Raw genomic sequence first — 19785 nt, 5'->3', positions numbered from 1 at the left:
CCTATTGTGGACAGTGTAGCACTGATGGAGTGATTGTGCGTTCCTGGTGTAACTCGGGCAGTTGTTGTTGCCATCCTGTACCTGTCCCGCAGGTGTGATGTTCGGATGTACCGATCCTCTGCAGGTGTTGTTACACGTGGTCTGCCACTGCGAGGACGATCAGCTGTCCGTCCTGTCTCCCTGTCTTAGGCGCCTCACAGTACGGACATTGCAATTTATTGCCCTGGCCACATCTACAGTCCTCATGCCTCCTTGCAGCATGCCTAAGGCAAGTTCACGCCGATGAGCAGGGACCGTCTTTCTTTTGGTGTTTTTCAGAGTCAGTAGAAAGGCCTCTTTAGTGTCCTAAGTTTTCATAACTGTGACCTTAATTGCCTACCGTCTGTAAGCTGTTAGTGACTTAACGACCGTTCCACAGGTGCATGTTCATTAATTGTTTATGGTTCATTGAACAAGCATGGGAAACAGTGTTTAAACCCTTTACAAGGGTCTGTGAAGATCTGTGAAGTTATTTAGATTTTTACAAATTATCTTTGAAAGACAGGGTCCTGAATAAGGGAGTATAGGAGCATTGTGCCGTGATTGGCTCAGTGTTCTGTCACTCAACACTACGTCATCGTGAAGTTTAAGTCCTTAGTAAGGGTAGACATCCAAAATTTCAGCCCTTTGGGTCCTGCCATAGAGTTATATTACAAGTGCCCTTCCAAGAAGGCTCAAGGTTATTGGCCACAGATAAAATGACGTCAAATCAAATGTACAGTAGCTTTGATTGGAATGATCATGTCAACATCTTACTTTCAAAGTCTTAGCTAGCAGTCATCATCATGAATCAAGTCGACAATCTACTGGCAAATCCTTTTTAATCCTTGTCATATGAAGAGAAATAATGAAGAGAAATGATGAAGTGAAATGATAGATAAAACATCGGTGCTCATCGGCCATAAACATTACACAACAAGTTGGAAATCGCAAATTCAACAATGAGTGGTTTGGAAGGAATCGTGACAGTGGCTAACCGCAAGCATTGCAATTGGAAAGTCGGGAATAAACGAGCTCAGACTGGTAAAATACATTTTGAACGGTCATCCAACTCGGAATTGGACCACCGCACCACCTTCCTGTTCAAGTGAGCACAGCACAACAAGGTGAGTCCATGTCTTATATGCTGTTGCATAAATGATGTAATATGCCAGGAAGATATGTATGCTGTACATAAGAAAGTAATACTAAGTGTATGTTGTGTAGTAAACTGTTCGTTGCCCATGTGTCTCACCCTAATAATTTGGTCTATTTTCACCTCTTAATTTCGCCTAACGTTACTGTTCTGACTCAGTGGTGCACATGTAGCCTATAACCTGTTTTTGAGAAATGTCATCATCTAACATTGTAAGAGTTTTCATTGTCTGCTTATATGCCCCCTTTATTTATCACACGGTTCTGACTTGGTGTACAGGGAAAATACTTTAAGAGCAGCCCATGTTCTGCACTCTGTCGCTGTACATTTCAAAAGTGCTGAACACACAGTTATAGTCTTAGCTCGCTCATTAATGTCTTAATCAGAATTACGGAATGCCTCTTATCCCATTATCGTTCCCTCATGCCATAGGTTGTACATCTCGATTGTCAGTAGAAACCACATTTGTTTAAGTGAGCCATATCAGCTATGTTTTTGAAAAAGGCAGTAAACGAGGCTGAATGAATTGTTCCGCTGCCAGACAAGGCTCCGCTGATAGCCAGGTGTAGCAGTGGTAAGGATTCACTCCATTGTGCTGGAGAGAAAGCTCTGCTGTTGGGACAGCTATATGTAAGCCCTAACAGTTTGTGGGCACCGCTTGTCGCCGTTATAGTGCAATTAATGTATTGTTTAGTGTCGTGTTGTGTAGTGGCTTTTGAGTTTGCCCCACCAAGATTTACATGCTAAAATCGCCACTGGATGGGTGTAATGTAGTCTGATGTTGAACGTGCTAATATTTAGTAAATTATACTAGTTCATTGATGATGTAGTTTATGTGGGTAATGAGTTTGTGTAATTGGAACAGATATATTGGATAATGTGGGAAGAGAAAGAGGACAGTCACAGTGCCATATACAAGACCATAGTTATACAACAATAATAAATGATTCATCACAAATAAATGTACTGTGGTATCAATGTTTCACTGGGATCTGAGTAGCACTGGGGGAGGGTGCATTGTGACAATCGAACTATGGTGTTAAGGTATGGAAAGCTGCTTCCCATATTAGGGCATAGATGAACAGACAGGCAGACCGACGGGTAGACTGAATGACCAACAGACAGACAGAGCTCAGGTCCTGTACCATGTCCGTGGTTCGGTGGCGCTGAAACATATTTACAGAGAAAGAGAGTGAACGGGGATGTATGATGGAAATGAACAGATTGAAAGCGAGGGACTACATACCAGCAGCATACCACCCTGCATCCCACTGTTGGTCTCTGAAGCTAAGCAGGGTCGGCCCTGAGACTTTCCCTGGATGGGAGAACAGATGCTGCTGGAAGTGGTGTTGGAGGTCCAGTAGGGGGCACTCTTTCTTCAGGTCTAAGTTAATAATACAAATAATAGACGTTTTATTGTCACATACAATGCCATAGGGCAGGTGCCGTCTTTCGGATGGGACATTAAAACGGGTGTCCTGAATCTGTTGTCAATAAAGATCCCATGGCACTTACTGTAAGAGTAGGGATGTTAACCCTGGTGTCCTGGCTAAATTCCCAATCTGGTCCTCATACCAACATTGCCACCTAACCATCCCCAGCTTCCAATTGGCTCCATCCCCTCTCCTCCCACTGTAACTCTTCCCCAGGTTATTTTATTATTTTTTAAATGATATTTGATTTAACTAGGCAAGTCAGTTAAGAACAAATTCTTATTTACAATGATGGCCTACCCCGGCCAAACCTGGACGACGCTGGGCCAATTGTGTGCCGCCCTATGGGACTCCCAATCACGGCCGGATGTGATACAGCCTGGATTCAAACCAGGGACTGTAGTGACGCCTTTTGCACTGAGATGCAATGCCTTAGACCACTGCGACACTCGGGAGCCCAGTTGTTGCTGTAAAATATATGTTCTCAGTCAATTTACCTGGTAAAATAAAGGGAAACTTTATTACTTTACTTTAACTTGAGAGAGAGAGAAAGAGAGATACTGTAAAGGGAGAGGGAGTGAGGCTGCCTGGGCTGGGTGATGGGGGCCAGCAGGCTGCAGGAATGCTCTGCATGCCTGTCCTCTGAATGACCCCTCCTCCCTGGAGTGTGGGAGATACTGGGTAATTAGCTTCCTTTAACACTGGAGCTATGGTCCCGTGAATGGGGTTAGCAGTGGCATTGAGGGAAACTATTAAGTGTATTTACCGTGTAAAAAACTCATTCTAATATTTTTATACTTATTCTCTCAGTCAACCCCCCCATTAGGTTTATATACATTCCCAGTTGATATTTCTGAGTTAATCCCCCACTCCTCCTATTTTCTTTGGTTTCATCTCCAGTTGATGTACGCTGCAGTTGGTGCTGTTATGTTGAAATTTAGCAGACCCCCCCCCCCCCCCATCTTGATGGCCTACTTTATCTCTCCTGCACTAAATTTAATTATGGTGCTCTCTCTCAGTGATTTTGTCTTCCTTATGTCAGGAATGAGAAATGGAAGAAGACATGGATTAAGAAAAACGGAAGCTAAAGAGTATCGATTTTCCAGAGACATGGTAGTTTAGATAACAAAATGCTAATACTGTGACATCCTCCTTATTAGTTTAATTTTAGACTCCTGTCATTTTATTGAATTCCGAGCGTCCCTTTAAAAGCGACAGTTGAAGTGGCCTTTTCTGACAGTTACAGGTTCTAAATTTGCTTTAACCACCTTTTTGCATTAAAAAAACACACATTCTCAGGGAAAATATATTTAAAAAGTTAAAAACAACTACGCAAATCAGCTTTAAAGTCACACACTGTGAGATGCATAATAATGTTAAGGTTTTTCCAAAGGTGTGCAGTCTTTTTGGTTAGGAAAGGCAGTTATGCTACTCTCATTGAACTGTTTAACGTGTCATATCTGTCCTTTGAAATCAAGGGGTATAATTCTTCAGTTTAAATTAATGCAAATCTTACAGACTGGGGCTTTAAGGTTCCTTATCTGAGAATGCCTTGTTATTTTAGGTTTTACTTAAAGCAGAGGAATTGTACATGTTTCAAATTAGAATCAACATACCTATACAGACCTTTCCTTTCTATTTCATTCCATCGCTATCTTTAGCTCAAAGCTCTATCATTTTCTTATCATATATTTTCTGCTGATGTGAGAGCTTAGAGAATGGCCTTTGAAGTCTTTGTTATAACACTGTTCAATATTTGAACTGCTTATCTATCTCACCCACCCAAGATTTACATTGTAGTTCCATTTTTAGGTGTAGATGACACAATTGGCTTTACTGTGGAAAAAAGAGTAGGGCCTAGGTCATTAATATTAGGCCTACTTTCCAGATATGAAAGACAGCCTAACTTCCACTTATTCACAGGCTGAGATGTAGATGATTGCAGATGGTTGCTAGATAGCTTACATTTTGAAAAGTATGTTTTTCCAAGTATCTATTTTATTTGATTCGTTTCTGTTCTGTTCTATTTCATTGTGTTCTATCGTATCAGACTTATAAAATACATGTCATTTCTATTGCCAGTAAAAAGTCAGAATCCTACAACTTGCTCTGTATTTCTTCTATTTCTACTGTATTTCTACCACCATCTGACCTAACATTCTACCCAACATTCTACCCAAGCGCGCACAAAATATTGATGTCCATCACGTCTGGTGAGGGAATCCTTGTACTTGGTGATGTCAGACAGTGTTTGGGTCATTTGAAGGTTAGCGGCCGCCAAAAAGGTTCATGGAAAGTTCACCAGCATATATTAGGTAATTCAATCGGTCCCTGTGACATAACTAGTATGAAGTGGTTGTGTAGAGAAAGCGTAACCCATTCGTCAATAAATGGGAGCTAAGAACTCCAAAACAAACGTTGTTATGTAAAATAGCCTACTATTCTGTTTTACCGGGTTTTCACAAGGACGGGGTATTTTACTGTGCTCCCTGCGCGAGATGGACGCAAATATTTTTTGATAAATGCGTCGATGGAAATCTTCTCGCGCATACAGCTGTAGATTTTGTTTTTGCATCGACTCAAATTAATAAAATATAATTTTGGTCAATTTCCAAACTTTTAACAAAAATGTCCATCATACGCTTGACTGAGAGGGAAAACAGAATCCTACTCGGGTGTGCGAATTAAGGACAGTTGCATTCCATTGGTTCCATTTTTACATGTCATTAGATCCTGACGCATCTTGATAAGGACTCGGCCTTACGCCTATGTTATTAAAAAAAACATGTTTGACTATATGGATTTTCTCGCAGTTGGTCCAGGAGAAACACTGGACTTCTATACTGCAAGTCCTTGTATGCTCCAGGAACCATCTGTAACCGCATGCTTCACTGGACTAACAGAAACGGATTGGCAAATTCATCGGATCGCGCAATGTAGGTGAAGCTTTATTTTTATTTGGTCTATTTGAGGATTGAAGTAATTATCCCTCACTTGCCAACTGTTTTACTCTACACTAAATCGAAATATTTGTTGTGATCATGTTACACCAGGAAATACTGAACGTGGGACTTGACATGATACATCCAGTTGTATCTTCTTCTCACACCTTTGATGCACTGTTTATAATATAGCCTATTCCTTGCGTCAATTGTTCGTACATTGTAGCCTGAACTGTTCCCTGTGCAGTCTTGTGTCATTGCATATTTAATCCAAAGACAATGTAAACATATTTATTTAGGTCATGTTGAATGCAGGCTACCATCTTTTTTTCAGAGGCTGTAGTTCGAAGGCATTTCTTCATATATCTTTCTGAATATGTAATTGATGTCATATATCTAGTTCAAATGAACTAAAATTATAATGTGATTTCAGATATAGGGCTTACATCAAATTCAATATATAAGCCCGCACAGTAAAATCAAGCTTAAACTAACACACAACAGCACTTATGTAGGCCTACACATTAAAGTTTATGTTTAAGGCACAATCTTCAATATTACTGTTTTTTTATGGTAATTTCAGTTAATGATACCCATTGAATCTTGAAGAATAACTTACAAATGCCTAATGCATTTAGTACAAGTGTATTACACCACTATATAACCCAAAATATAAGGTTTCTTTTTTTTACTTTTACGTTTGTAAATAATGCCTTTGTAAACGATATATAGCTTCAAAATATGTTTCAAACTATAATGTTGATATAACTGTTAGTCCTTGCATCCATAGCTTCATTGATAATTGGACTGTGGTTACTTTTCTCCAGCCCGATCCCTCAGCTTTATAGCAAACCAAGTGACAGGGCTGTCATTTGGCTGAAAAGGCAATGACAGATTGTGTCTTTAAAGCTTTGGAATAGGGTCAATATTGTTGTTATTTTACATGTGCACATTGTTTGCTTTGTTGCAACTGATGATTGCATTTATTTAGTATTCGTAAACCCACCTCCTAGTTTATGGAATGAATTCACCGTTGTGCAATCAATCAGTATACTTACTTGTTATCCTAAATCAATAATACATGGATTATTACTGTGAACCCATTGATAATGAATTGGCCATAAAATGCACTCTTATTTGACTCTACACACCTCTGTTGTCACCTACTACACTCACTGTTCCTCTTGATTCTATTCTTTGTTTAACTAGGCGTGTCAGTCAAGAACAAATTCTTATTTACAATGACGGCCTACCCCGGCCAAACCCGTACGACGCTGGGCCAATTCTGCCACACCCTATGGGACTCCTAATCACTGCCAGTTGTGATACAGCCTGGAGTCGAACCAGGGTCTGTAGTGACGCCTCTAGCACCTCGAAGCAGTGCCTTAGGGCCCTGCGCAACTCGTGAGCCCATTTCCTCAACTTGTTGTTGATATTTGCAGATCAGATTAGGAAGTCAAATTCCATTCAGATACCTTTGGTTTCCTCTATCTGATGGTTTATCTAGCTGTCTCTTCTGAGGTTTTTATTTAGCCTAACACCAGTGTGCTTCTGACAGTCAGTCTCAAGGGCTTCACAGGACATTATGTTCCTTGTAAATTATATGCGATATCAAAGGCGTATCGAAGGCAGCACCAAAGCCTGTTACAACATTAGACCTTCTCTGGCAGCGCTCAGTGTTTTGAGATGGAGGAGCATGTCGACCGAAACCCAGCCAATGTGGTCAGTGGTCAGGACGGTCACTGGGGGTCACCGAGGGTTCGTTGGACGGTCACCAACAGGAGGTCAGACGAGACCCAGACTGCTTGGCTTGTCTCCCTCACAGCATAGTAGTTGTTGGGAAACTCTGCAAGCAAAGCCTAATAATATATTTACCTTATTCATCACTTAGGCTATTCTATAAGCACATTAATGTTGTATGAGCCAGTGATGATATCCTAATAACTATAATTATTGTTCCTGTTTACATGTTGAGTAGCCTACTCAGAATCACAGACATTTCCTCACCACAGATTGCCTTTACTTTCAGCATCTAGCCCCAAAAGTCACCCAAAAGACCTCAGTTGAGAGTGTGACAGCATTGTGATAGTATTGTGATAGCATTGTGATAGTATTGTGATAGCATTGTGATAGTATTGTGATAGCATTGTGATAGTATTGTGATAGCATTGTGATAGTATTGTGATAGCATTGTGATAGTATTGTGATAGCATTGTGATAGTATTGTGATAACGTGCAGAGAAAGTGACTTTTCTTTGACATAGTGGAAGCAGATCGTGGCACACATCTTAAAACCTTACTCTTTACCAGTTTCTCTCTTAAATGTTGGTGAGCGCCTCCCTCCCCATTCCAAACCACTTAGTCTAGCTTAATATTCCACTGCTTCATCCTCAGTCAGTTGAATCTTGTGGCATCCTCCGCCATTGTTTTGCAGTGGAGAGAATACTTGCTAACTGGTGTGTTCTCTTGTTTGACCCGGCGAGGGTAGGTTCAACTGGAGGTCATGGGTTCAAGGGGATAAGCACTTTTTCTATTTGTGTCCCCTCAATTTGGCTTTTTAAGTTATCTGTCACTGGCCCTGTGTGCTTTAACGGTGGAGGCGATAAGAAGCCAGCGGGGATGCTTGCCCTGTGGCAGTGGAGGCGATAAGAAGCCAGCAGGGATGCTTGCCCTGTGGCAGTGGAGGCGATAAGAAGCCAGCAGGGATGCTTGCCCTGTGGCAGTGGAGGCGATAAGAAGCCAGCGGGGATGATTGCCCTGTGGCAGTGGAGGCGATAAGAAGCAAGCGGGGATGCTTGCCCTGTGGCAGTGGAGGCGATAAGAAGCCAGCTGGGATGCTTGCCCTGTGGCAGTGGAGGCGATAAGAAGCCAGCGGGGATGCTTGCCCTGTGGCAGTGGAGGCGATAAGAAGCCAGCAGGGATGCTTGCCCTGTGGCAGTGGAGGCGAAAAGAAGCCAGCGGGGATGCTTGCCCTGTGGCAGTGGAGGCGATAAGAAGCCAGCGGGGATGCTTGCCCTGTGGCAGTGGAGGCGATAAGAAGCCAGCGGGGATGCTTGCCCTGTGGCAGTGGAGGCGATAAGAAGCCAGCGGGGATGCTTTCCCTGTGGCAGTGGAGGCTCTCTATAAAACTGAAGAGATGTCTTAAGAGTGTCTGCTGTCGTCATTTTCCCACAAAGTATGGCATTAAAATAGTATGACTGTATCTTGCCTCTTCTTCACCCTTGCACTCTCTGTGAAAAGGACGACACAGCAATCTTAAAAGAATAGTGGAACATTATCTCAGTCAGATACGCCGATCAACACAAGGCCTCAACATGTCCTTGGGAACACAAGTGGACTTGGAACCATGGGCTGACTTTACATATGTTTTCAACTCATCTACATTAAATTCGGAAATCAATTTCCATAGAGATAGTTCTACTGCTGAGTCACTCAGTACAATGTTTACTGGCCATAGAAAATGAGTACTTGTTCTCCGATGAAAGATGCCCAAGCACTTTTCTGTTTGGTAAAAAAAAAAGAAGAAAGATTGAACGCTATGTTGCGTAGTCGCTTTGCAGAATGTTTACTGACCATAGAAATAACTTTCGGTCCTCGAATAAAAGAGGAGGCCCAAAGACATAATCCAATATGTTTGACATTTCAATAGTTTTTAGGGATTTAATACTGTTTTACTTCAACACATCACTGTTTGAAGAACATGAAGCTACATACATTTGTTGTATGACTGCATTTTCAGCAGCTGCATTGGAATTTTCTCCTTCTCCCAGCTTTGTCCGAATTGTACTTTTCTCTCCTCCTTGTCTTCACGTTAGAGAATTTTGCAAATTAAAGTGACAGAAAAATGATGAAAACTCAGACACAGCTTATGATAGAAAGACAATAAGGAAAGGAGGCCATTTCAAAGTTTATACAGTGGCAGCCCTCATCTCACTCCCAACATTCGGTGCCTGTCTTTCTTCCCAGCGCCTCATCATCCCTCTCTCCCTCTCTTCCTTCCTCCCTCCCTCCCTCCCTCTCTCCCTTTATCCCTCCTGTGTGTCAGCAGCTGTGGAAACCCAGAGCTCCAGCTCAGAGGACCTGTTCGCCAGTCCTCTCTCACCTCCGCCCCCTCCTCGCACCTACAAACCCTGCTTCGTGTGCCAAGACAAGTCTTCAGGCTACCACTATGGCGTCAGTGCTTGTGAGGGCTGTAAGGTAAGGGGCCAGACTGATCATGTACATATCCCAAGAAACACATCTGACTGCTCAAATGTGGCATAATTCCACCTTTTTTTCATCAGCGGTTTCAACGTGTTCACCATGTTCATTTCTACTTTGGAGTTCAATACCAGATCTAATTTACCTGTGATATGGATAATGGATATGTAAAGGAAGGAACTGCAACAAGCACCACACACACACACACACACACACAATTCCCACTATTCTCTGGGGTTCTTAAATGTCCCCCCCTCTACCACTCTTTGACGGTCCTTGGCAGTGAGCTATAGTGAGCAGGTGTAACTCAATTGTTCATGAAAGTTAGGCCGATTGGCCCTCCGCTTTCGCTGAACGCTCGGGCAACAGAAGACTCCACAAAGAGAAGGTAAATAATTGATGGGCAGCACAGTGAACAAGACCAAGAGCGTGGAGGAGACCATGACTACAGATGACATTCTCTCCTCAGCGTCTTTCAGAGCAAGATGAAAGGCAATGGTCCTAATTATAGATTAAGTGTGAGATCACATCTGTGTTAGAGATGAGAAGTGGCGTTAGTTACAGAGTCGTCTCGCTGACTGTTTAGTGCAGAAAGTGAGCATGGAGCTCATCTCTCTCAGCACCTTCACGAGCCTGCCCCTGGAGCAGCATGAGAGATTTGTCGATTGTTCGTCTTCTCAACCGTAGCAGGTCGAAAGTGGAAATGGCATACTTTAGAAATATCAGTTGGTGTCTGTTGATACACGTGTCGATCTGACCTGGCATATCTATTTAGATGTTCAAATTAAAAATATATATATATATATTTTTTTTACTCTAAAAGAAATAAAGCGTATAGATGTATTTACATTTTTATTTAACCTTTATTTAACTAGGCAAGTCAGCTAAGAACAAATTCCTATTTACAATGACAGCCTACCAAAAGGCAAAAGGCCTCCTGCGGGGACGGGGGTCTGGGATTACCCAGAAGTAACCCAAATTACAATATAACTATGTAACGTTACTCAACCTACTGTATTTAACCCTAAAGAGTAGACTCAAGACCACTAGGGACTGTTTGACTGCCGTGTTTACCCAGAGCAAACACGAGTATCACTAAAGGGCCTGAATCTTGGCCCTGATAAAACAGCTCATGTGTCGGGATCACACAGCACCAGTCAATACTATCGACTGACTATGGACAGGTGCCAGACACAACACGTGTGGTGTTACCCTGCTACACCCTACACTATTGATGTGTTTCACAACATAATTCCGGTTCCATTTGGCCTGTGGTTTTTTTCTTCCTCTAATGTCATTGTGATTGTGCGATAACAGTCATTCATTAGGTATGAGGTATTTACAAGTCATTTGTTTTCTTCTTTGCATATGGAAAACACATGTTGATGTTAAAGGGATACTTGGGGATTTTGGCAATGAGGCCCTTTATCTACATCCCCAGAGTCAGATGAAACGGTGGATACCAAAATTCCCGAAGTGTCCCTTTAACGTCCTCATTTTAGAAGGATATATGTACTTGGAGGGTGATGTAATAACACTACCACCTCCAAAGTCATTCGAGCTCCTTTCAGACGTCTGTAGAATGTTAGCTGCTGGTAGCAGAAAGTACAAGGGAGATGTCTTCTCTATTGAAAACATATCCTTTCTGTTGGTGCCTCCCAGGGTTTCTTCCGTAGAAGTGTCCAGAAGAACATGGTTTACACGTGCCACCGGGACAGTAACTGCATCATCAATAAGATCACCAGGAACCGCTGTCAGTACTGCCGGCTACAGAGTTGCTTCGCCGCGGGCATGTCCAGGGAGTGTAAGTGTCAATAATATTTCAGAGTGTCTCCATTCAACCACTGAAGAGCAACATTTCTAAACAACGTCCAACTCCTCTGTGATATACGCCAAAACTGCAAAACACTGCTATGCAACATTCCCAAACGTTTTCATAAAACTCTTACCCAAAGTACTCAGTGCCTTCAGAAAGTGTTCACACCCCATGACTTTTTCCACATTTTGGTGTGTTACAAATTGGGATTAAAATTGATTGTGACAATATGTAACTTTTGGGCGAGTCGACCAAATTCACTTATAAATATGGGTTCTAGATCTATCATTCCACTTGAAAGCAATTCTAAGAAGTGGTAGATCTGTTCTAGGTGTGATATTTCTATGCGTCCCGTTCTTAAGTTTTGTTTGTTTGTCTTCTACTTTCATTTTGTACACCAGCGTCAGACAGCTGAACAAAATATACTTTTGGTCATGAAAAATATATTTCACAGCGGTTTAGATGGTACAATGATTCTCTATGCAATACTATCTTATTTTGTCACATAAACTGAAATTAAGCAAACTATTAGAGTTCTAGCAACCAGGAAATGGAGTATCGATTTATGCATGGTGCACCTTTAAATGTCACTTTTTTCAACGATCTACACAAAATACAGTGAAAAAACATTTTAACATATATTTTTTTACTTAATGGAAAATAAAACGCTCATATATTTTGATTATTCAACCCCCAGTGTCAATACATGTTAGAATCACCTTTGGCAGCGATTACAGAGTCTTTCTGGGTAATTTGATTTAAATGGCAAGACTTGATAATGTCTGTCTGACAATGATCAACATCCAACTTGACAGAGCTTGAAGAATTAAAAAAATAATGTGAAAATATTGTACAGTCCAGGTTTGCAAAGCTCTTAGAGACTGTTTTGAAATATTTGTATTCTGTGCGGGCTTCCTTCTTTTCACTCCGTCATTTAGGTTAGTATTTTGGAGTAACTACAATGTTGTTGATCCATCCTCAGTTTTCTCCAAGCAGCGCCATTTAACTCTGTACCTGGTTTAAAATCGCCATAAGCCTCACGGTGAAATCCCTGAGCTCTTTCCTTCCTCTCTGTCAACTCCGTCAAGGACGCCTGTATCTTTGCAGTGACTGGGTGTATTGATTCATCCAAAGTGTAATGAATAACTTCACCATGATCAAAGGGACATTCAATGTCTGCTTCTTTTTTTTTTACCCATCTACCAATAGGTGCCCTTTGCAAGGCATTGGAAAACCTCCCTGGTCTTTGTGGTTGAATCTGTGCTTGAAATTCAGTGCTCGACTAAGGGACCTTACAGATAATTGTAATGTGTTGGGTAAATGTCATGTTAAACATCATTATTGCACACAGAGTTAGTTTTAACTCAACAAAATGTGGAAAATGTCTAAGGGTGTGAAACGTTTCGGAAGGCACTGTACCTAAAAACCTGTCTAATCATGTCAATGCTTCTGCTGTCCGAACGTTTTCCAAGAAAATGAATTCTACCTCCGCTGTCCAAACACATGACAGCACTTCAAACACCATTTCCCAGAAGGAGCACTGACCCAGATACAATCTCTGTTGTGGGTAGGGGGATGGTGTCATGGGGATGGATGCCTGCTATTCTGAATGTCATTCATCCCTTCTACCCAGCATGTCAGCATTACATAAATCCATCAGCACATGTATCAGCCTTGTGGCCATGTGGCTAGTATGTAACGGCTACTACTACTACTGCTGCTCCATCGTCTGCCGCTGTCACTGATTGGTGTGTAAATGCAGCCCAGAGTGAAGGGTTTACACAGTGATTGCAGGAAGTAGGGCAGACTAGAGTAGATTATCCATTGACTGCACAGATCCGTCCGTGGCGTGCGTCTGTCTGAGGAGACCAGGTGCATAAAGATGTATCTCTCCCTGAGATCCGGCTCAGTAAAATGAGTGGCCTGTGTTGAAAACCAATGGTCGAAGTACGTTGCCGTGATTTATAGATCAGTTGGAAGGCAACGTGATTATTTTTTTACATGACTTACACACTCATTGGTAAATGTGCACGGCTTGTTTAGAAAAATATGGTCATTTAACAGACTCTTTGCTGTTAACACCTACTATATATTCTGCAGGTGTTGCCCACAAGGGAAATCACACCAGAAGTATTGTGTTACAAGCGCCACGATCCAACCAACTTAGCTATTGCAACCAATTCAATTTCATTTTCATTTTCTTCTGGAGTTATCTCCGTTCATGTTTCATCCTCTCTTCCCAGCTGTCAGGAATGACCGGAGCAAGAAGAAGGAGAAGAAGGAGACTCCCAAGATGACCATCATCGAGACATATGAGCTGACAGCGGAACTGGGCGGTGTAGTGGAGAATATCTGTAGGGCTCATAGAGAGACATTCCCTTCCCTCTGCCAGTTGGGCAAATACACTACAGTGAGTAACAGCCACTGCCGGGTTGGCACCATAGATACAAATGATATGCGTCATGGATAGTGTTCCGTTTAAGCCTGTCTCTGTTGACGCTTAGAAGCACTATCCCTGGACCAAAGTCCATTCATCTAAATTAATCATACTGGTTGTATTGTTGAGATAATACTCAGAACTAATTGCTCTCTCTCTCTCTCTCTCTCTCTCTCTCTCTCTCTGTCTCTCTCTCTCTCTCTCTCTCTCTCTCTATATATATATATTTACTTTTTTTTCTTTTTCTTTTCAATGTAAAAATGTGTCTCTAATATGGTCATACATTGGGCAGGAGGTCAGGAAGTGATCTCATGTTCCACCTCATTTTGTGGGCAGTGTGCACTTAGCCTGTCTTCTCTTGAGAGCGAGGTCTGCCTTCGGCAGCCTTTCTCAACAGCAAGGCTATGCTCACTGAGTCTGTACATAGTCAAAGATTGCCTTCATTTTTGGTCAGTCACAGTGGTCAGGTATTCTGCCACTCTCTGTTTAGGGTGGCAGGCTAGCCTAGTGGTTAGAGCGTTGGACTAGTAACCAGAAGGTTGTAAGTTCAAACCCCCGAGCTGACAACGTACAAATCTGTCGTTCTGCCCCTGAACAGGCAGTTAACCCTGTTCCTAGGCCGTCATTGAAAATAAGAATTTGTTCTTAACTGACTTGCCTAGTTAAATAAAGGTAATAAAATAAAAAAAAGGGCTAAATAGCATTCTAGGTTGCACAGTTCTTTTGTGTAAATTCTTTCCAATGTGTCAAGTAATTCTCTTTGTTTTCTCGTGATTTTCTCTCTTCATCCCATCCCTCTCTCTCTGCCCACCCCCTTCTCTATCCCTCCCTCTATCTATCCCCCCTATTCTCTATCTCTCATCTCTCCTTTACCCTTCCCCTCCTCTCTCTGCCCCCCCCTTCTCTCTCCCTCCCTCTATCTATCCCCCCTATTCTCTATCTCTCATCTCTCCTTTACCCTTCCTCCCTCTCTCTGTAGAACTCAAGCTCAGACACTAGGATCCAGTTGGACCTGGGGCTGTGGGATAAGTTCAGTGAGCTGGCCACCAAATGTATCATCAAGGTTGTGGAGTTTGCCAAACGGGTTCCTGGTTTCACCGGCCTGACTATAACTGACCAGATCACCCTCCTTAAAGCGGCCTGTCTGGACATTCTGGTGAGCGGTGTGTGTGTGTGTACTGTACGTTTGTGTGTATATACTGTATGCGTGGGGGGATATATATGTGTGTGTACGTCCACATCTCCAAAGCACATCTCGCACCTCATCAACTGGGCTGTGTGGTGTTAGAAGGGTTCAGCCACAGTGTGCTGTTTGGTGCAGACACTATGGATCTGCTGTTCCATTGTCTCAGCATACGTTTATGCTGAAGACAGACACAGTGGTGGTGGGTTCAGACAGAGTGTTACCGCTGAAGGCATGTTTTATTCTCTTTCATCTCCCGATATCTTCTGGTTTTCATTGTCAACTCTGTGCACCATCAAAGGTTGGTAGATTCTCACTAGCTGCACCATGGTGATTCACTCATGGCTTTATTTTCTCGATGGGAACTCTTTAATATCGTAGCGTTATCATGTTTATTTTACATTACTGAGGTGGTTTCTAATGAGGCGTGCAGGGATAATTACTGTGCAGATTGATCTCTCTTTCTCAACCTGAACCCTCTCTCTCTATCTCTCTCTCTACCTGATCCCTCTATCTCTCTATCAACCTGATCTGTCTATCTCTATCGACCTGATCTGTCTATTTCTTTCTCTATCTCTCTTGTCGTGTCTTTGGCTATGCCGGATTAAGTAATATGACATGCTATTCTATAAATTAATTTCTCCGTAATTACTATTACCTGATTGAGCTAATCATGTAAATGTAATTAACTAGAGAGTCGGGCACCACAAAATAATATTTATAGAGTTGTTATCTTCTGAATAAACTCTTAAAGACCTAGTAATATTTTACATCAATAGCAGTCAACATTAATCCTCACCTTAATTCAGTCTCATCTGAAAGTTGTAAATTCTTGGTTATCTGCACGAACCCTGGCTCACAAGTTGAATCAGCAATACAAAATTGGGTTTAATTATTTATTTACTAAATACCTAACTAATCACACAGAATTACACATACACATAATTAAATCATAACTTGATTACAAATTACGTCATAAAGGAAAACGTCCCTAGCGGGCGGAACAGATGTGACAGCTTGTTACACAAAAGAAAAGGGGCTGGGTTTGAGTGAAAGAGCGGGAAGACTGAGGAACAAAGGGAAGAAGCTGTGCTATTGTAAATACAGTATCTTATGCATTCTAAATTACCGCCCATTTGGAAAAGGAAAATGCAATAAATATTTACTCTGAGCTGCGCTTCGGTAGGTTGGTGGTAGTCCTTTGAAGAATATCTCTGGTTGTCTATTGGATACATTGTAGTAACGTCGTTGGGTGATAGATTGGATACTCTGTCTGTTCCTTCCTAACCCTCGTTGCATCTGCTGTTGCTAACTCAACGGCTAGGAGGTATCACTTCGGTAGTGAATAAGAGTTCAAAGTTCATACCATTCGCAACCAAAGCTCACGCTGATGTTGGCTTCGTTCTGTAGTTATTATCTGAACCATTCTGACATAGGACTGTCGTCCTACATCCTCGGAACAGGAAGTTATATTGTCGTCAAGGGCTTATATAGGAAGGGAGAGGAGGGCGTGTTTGAAAAGTTTTATAGCCCATGTCCCTTCACAGGGGCGGGCCAATGATTGAGCAGCCCTATCTTATGAAAACCCAAATCTCTCATTTTAGAAGCTAAGATCACATTTCATCCCATCACAAATAATTTCATATTCAAACATTTAAATTAAACAACAATTCCATATGAATCCGATAACTCTGATGTGTAGACTTTCCACTGTAGAGTTTATGTCATCTGATCATTGATGAGAATGTCTCAGATGACAACCGAACTGACATCATATTCATTAAGTACCACCGCATATGTTCCATTGGTCAGATTACCAGAATATAGTTCATTTCCCCCCACCTTCTGACGTTCTCAGAAACTCTATGTTAACCAAGGGTTTTGCAAATGTAACCTCAGTAGGGTAGAGAGAGGAAAAAGGGGGGAAGAGGTATTTATGACTGTCATAAACCTACCCCCCAGGCCAACGTCATGACACTCTCTACCTGATCTGTCTTTCTCTATCTCTCTCGACCTGATCTGTCTATCTCTTTCTCTATCTCTCTCTCGACCTGATCCCCCTATCTCTTTATCTCTCTCTCGACATGATCTGTCTATCTCTACCTCTCTCTACCTGATCCCTCTATGTCTTTCTCTATCTCTCTCTCGACCTGATCTGTCTATCTCTTTCTCTATCTCTCTCTACCTGATCCCTCTATGTCTTTCTCTATCTCGACCTGATCTGTCTATCTCTTTCTCTCTCTCTCTCTACTGGATCCCTCTTTCTCTATTTCTCTCTCGACATGATCTGTCTATCTTTCTCTATCTCTCTCGATCTGATCTGTCTCTCTTTCTCTATCTCTCTCGATCTGATCTGTCTATCTATTTCGACCTGCTCTTCCTATCTCTTTATCTCTTTCAACCTGATCTGTCTATCCCTTTCTCAATCTCTCTCGATCCCTCTATCTTTCTCTACCTGGTATGTCTATCTCTTTCTCTATCTCTCTCAACCTGATCTCTCTCTCTATTTTTCCTTATGCAGACTCCATATAGGTATGTGTTTTACCTCTATACTTCCCTCTCTCTCTCTTTCGCTCTCTTTTTCTCTTTGCCTGAACTGTCTTTCATGTCTTTTAGTATTTTAATTTACATCCCCCTCTTCTTGAACATGCATCTCACCATTACCCTTTTCTATACTGAGTATACTGTCCCTTTCTATACTTTCTGTACTACCCCTCATGTCCCCTCTGTCTCCTGTAGATTCTACGGATCTGTACGAGGTACACACCTGACCAGGACACTATGACCTTCTCAGACGGGCTGACCTTGACCCGTACACAGATCCACAACGCTGGCTTTGGCCCGCTCACAGACCAGGTGTTCACCTTCGCCGGCCAGCTGCTGCCCTTGGAGATGGATGACACAGAAAGTGGCCTACTCAGCGCCATCTGCCTGGTGTCTGGAGGTACTGCAACTAGCCATAGCTTCAGTACAGGCAGAAAGTTCACGTTCCATATAAAACAATATTTTTTGTTGATTTATGAATGAATGTACTTTTAGTATTTAATCCAATAAATGAACCACATTGTCGTTTTTCTGTATCGATACATATAGGCCACGTAGAGGAGTCACACAAACAAAATAGATGAGCTGAATTAGCAGATGAATGATGTGTCGGTGTCACACGGACAATGTTTCTCCTGTGTCAGACCGCCAGGACCTGGAGGAGCCGTCTAAGGTGGAGGTCCTGCAAGAGCCCTTACTGGAGGCCTTAAAGATCTACTCCCGTAAACGCCGGCCCAGCATGCCCCTTATGTTCCCCAAGGTCCTCATGAAGATAACCGACCTGCGCAGCATCAGCGCCAAAGGTTAGAGGTCCACTCCCTATTGGCCATGACACTTACTTTGGCCTGAACTACAAACCTCTTGGCTTGGCTTCATGACTGTTATAACCAGGTGTTATGGCATACTGTGATTTTACAACACCAATGAACATCCAACCACATCCAAGGCTAATTTAAGGATGTAGAGTAAAGAGAAAAGTAGAAAATCGGGTGACCTGTGGAGGTCAGTGTGGGCAACAAGTCTAGTCAGTGTAAAAACCCTTTCAGACATGCTGGGTGGAGGTGGGTTAAATAGGGAAAAGAAAGGAAATCTGCCTCTGATGGGAGTGATATGGTTAAGAGACACTTCGAACACTCTATAAAGTGTCATTGACATTTTCCCTTCTAATTACACAGGAGCTGAGCGAGTGGTGACGTTGAAGATGGAGATCCCAGGTTCCATGCCTCCTCTTATCCAGGAGATGCTGGAGGAGATGGAGAACCTGCAGAAGCAGTCAGAGGAGGAGCAGAGAGCAGACAAGAACATCACACCCACACACACACCATGTCCACACAGTACATAGACACTGGCCTGTTTGCTTGAAAACCTTACGAGAAAGAAAATATATACCTCCAATGGGATGTCCCGGAAAGGAAATGATGAGGATGGTCAAACGTGAACAATACCAGTGAAAACAGTGTATTCAGAGTTGAATATATAAAGGGAATTGTAAATAGAATCATGCTGCAGTACTTAGTTGTGATGTACATACAGAGATAAAAAGAGAATACTCATAACTGGATGTGACTGGAGATATAACAGGACTAGCCTGTGTGTTGGTCAGTATCATAAGGTGTTTAGAAGATGGTTTGAGTACTAGAGAGTAGCTTAACGTATTAACCTCACAGAGAGCCTTTCTATACAGACGGGAGTGGAATTCGCGTGAATTGTGACTAGACATTCCATTGTGGTGCGACACAGGGGCAAGGGCATGACAATGCATTTTTTTAGAGGTCATTACTAGGTGTGTGTGTGTGTGTGGGTCACAAATGTACGAGAGATTTTAAAACAGGTTTCCTATTCTAAAGTAAGGGGCTTCACGTTTCCATTATTTCAAGTCTTGCATGATTGGCTTTGTTAAGTAAGTGCTATTACTCTCACCATGTCAACATGTATTCTACATACCGTTGTATGGTTATGTTTATCTCTATGATGAATGGCATTGGTGCTTTTTTTGTGATATTGATTATGATCATATTTCAGATAGTTATTGGTCTATTAAAGTATTGAAACTATA

At 42.1% G+C, this 19785-nt stretch overlaps 1 protein-coding gene across 1 annotated transcript; it reads left to right on the top strand.

The window, feature by feature from the left end:
* The first annotated feature begins 4979 nt into the window (after nt 1-4979).
* Nucleotides 4980-19785, top strand: LOC109902077 (retinoic acid receptor beta-like). Its single transcript, XM_020498145.2, has 8 exons — nt 4980-5543; nt 9598-9746; nt 11412-11553; nt 13809-13975; nt 14982-15158; nt 17925-18129; nt 18374-18532; nt 18905-19785. Exons 1-8 carry the CDS (start codon nt 5393-5395, stop codon nt 19069-19071), a joined length of 1317 nt encoding a protein of 438 aa, XP_020353734.1. The 5' UTR covers nt 4980-5392; the 3' UTR covers nt 19072-19785.

This window comes from Oncorhynchus kisutch, linkage group LG13 (genome assembly GCF_002021735.2).
Source record: "Oncorhynchus kisutch isolate 150728-3 linkage group LG13, Okis_V2, whole genome shotgun sequence".
Lineage (NCBI taxonomy): Eukaryota > Metazoa > Chordata > Actinopteri > Salmoniformes > Salmonidae > Oncorhynchus > Oncorhynchus kisutch.
This window is presented reverse-complemented; position numbering and strand designations above follow the sequence as displayed.

What these genes read in the sequence shown, in the direction of transcription:
- LOC109902077 (XM_020498145.2), top strand. Translation starts at nt 5,393, where the DNA reads ATGTTTGACTATATGGATTTTCTCGCAGTTGGTCCAGGAGAAACACTG. An exon ending in AATTCATCGGATCGCGCAAT is followed by an intron (nt 5,544 to 9,597) that starts GTAGGTGAAGCT and finishes GTGTGTCAGCAG; the next exon opens with CTGTGGAAACCCAGAGCTCC. An exon ending in GTGCTTGTGAGGGCTGTAAG is followed by an intron (nt 9,747 to 11,411) that starts GTAAGGGGCCAG and finishes GGTGCCTCCCAG; the next exon opens with GGTTTCTTCCGTAGAAGTGT.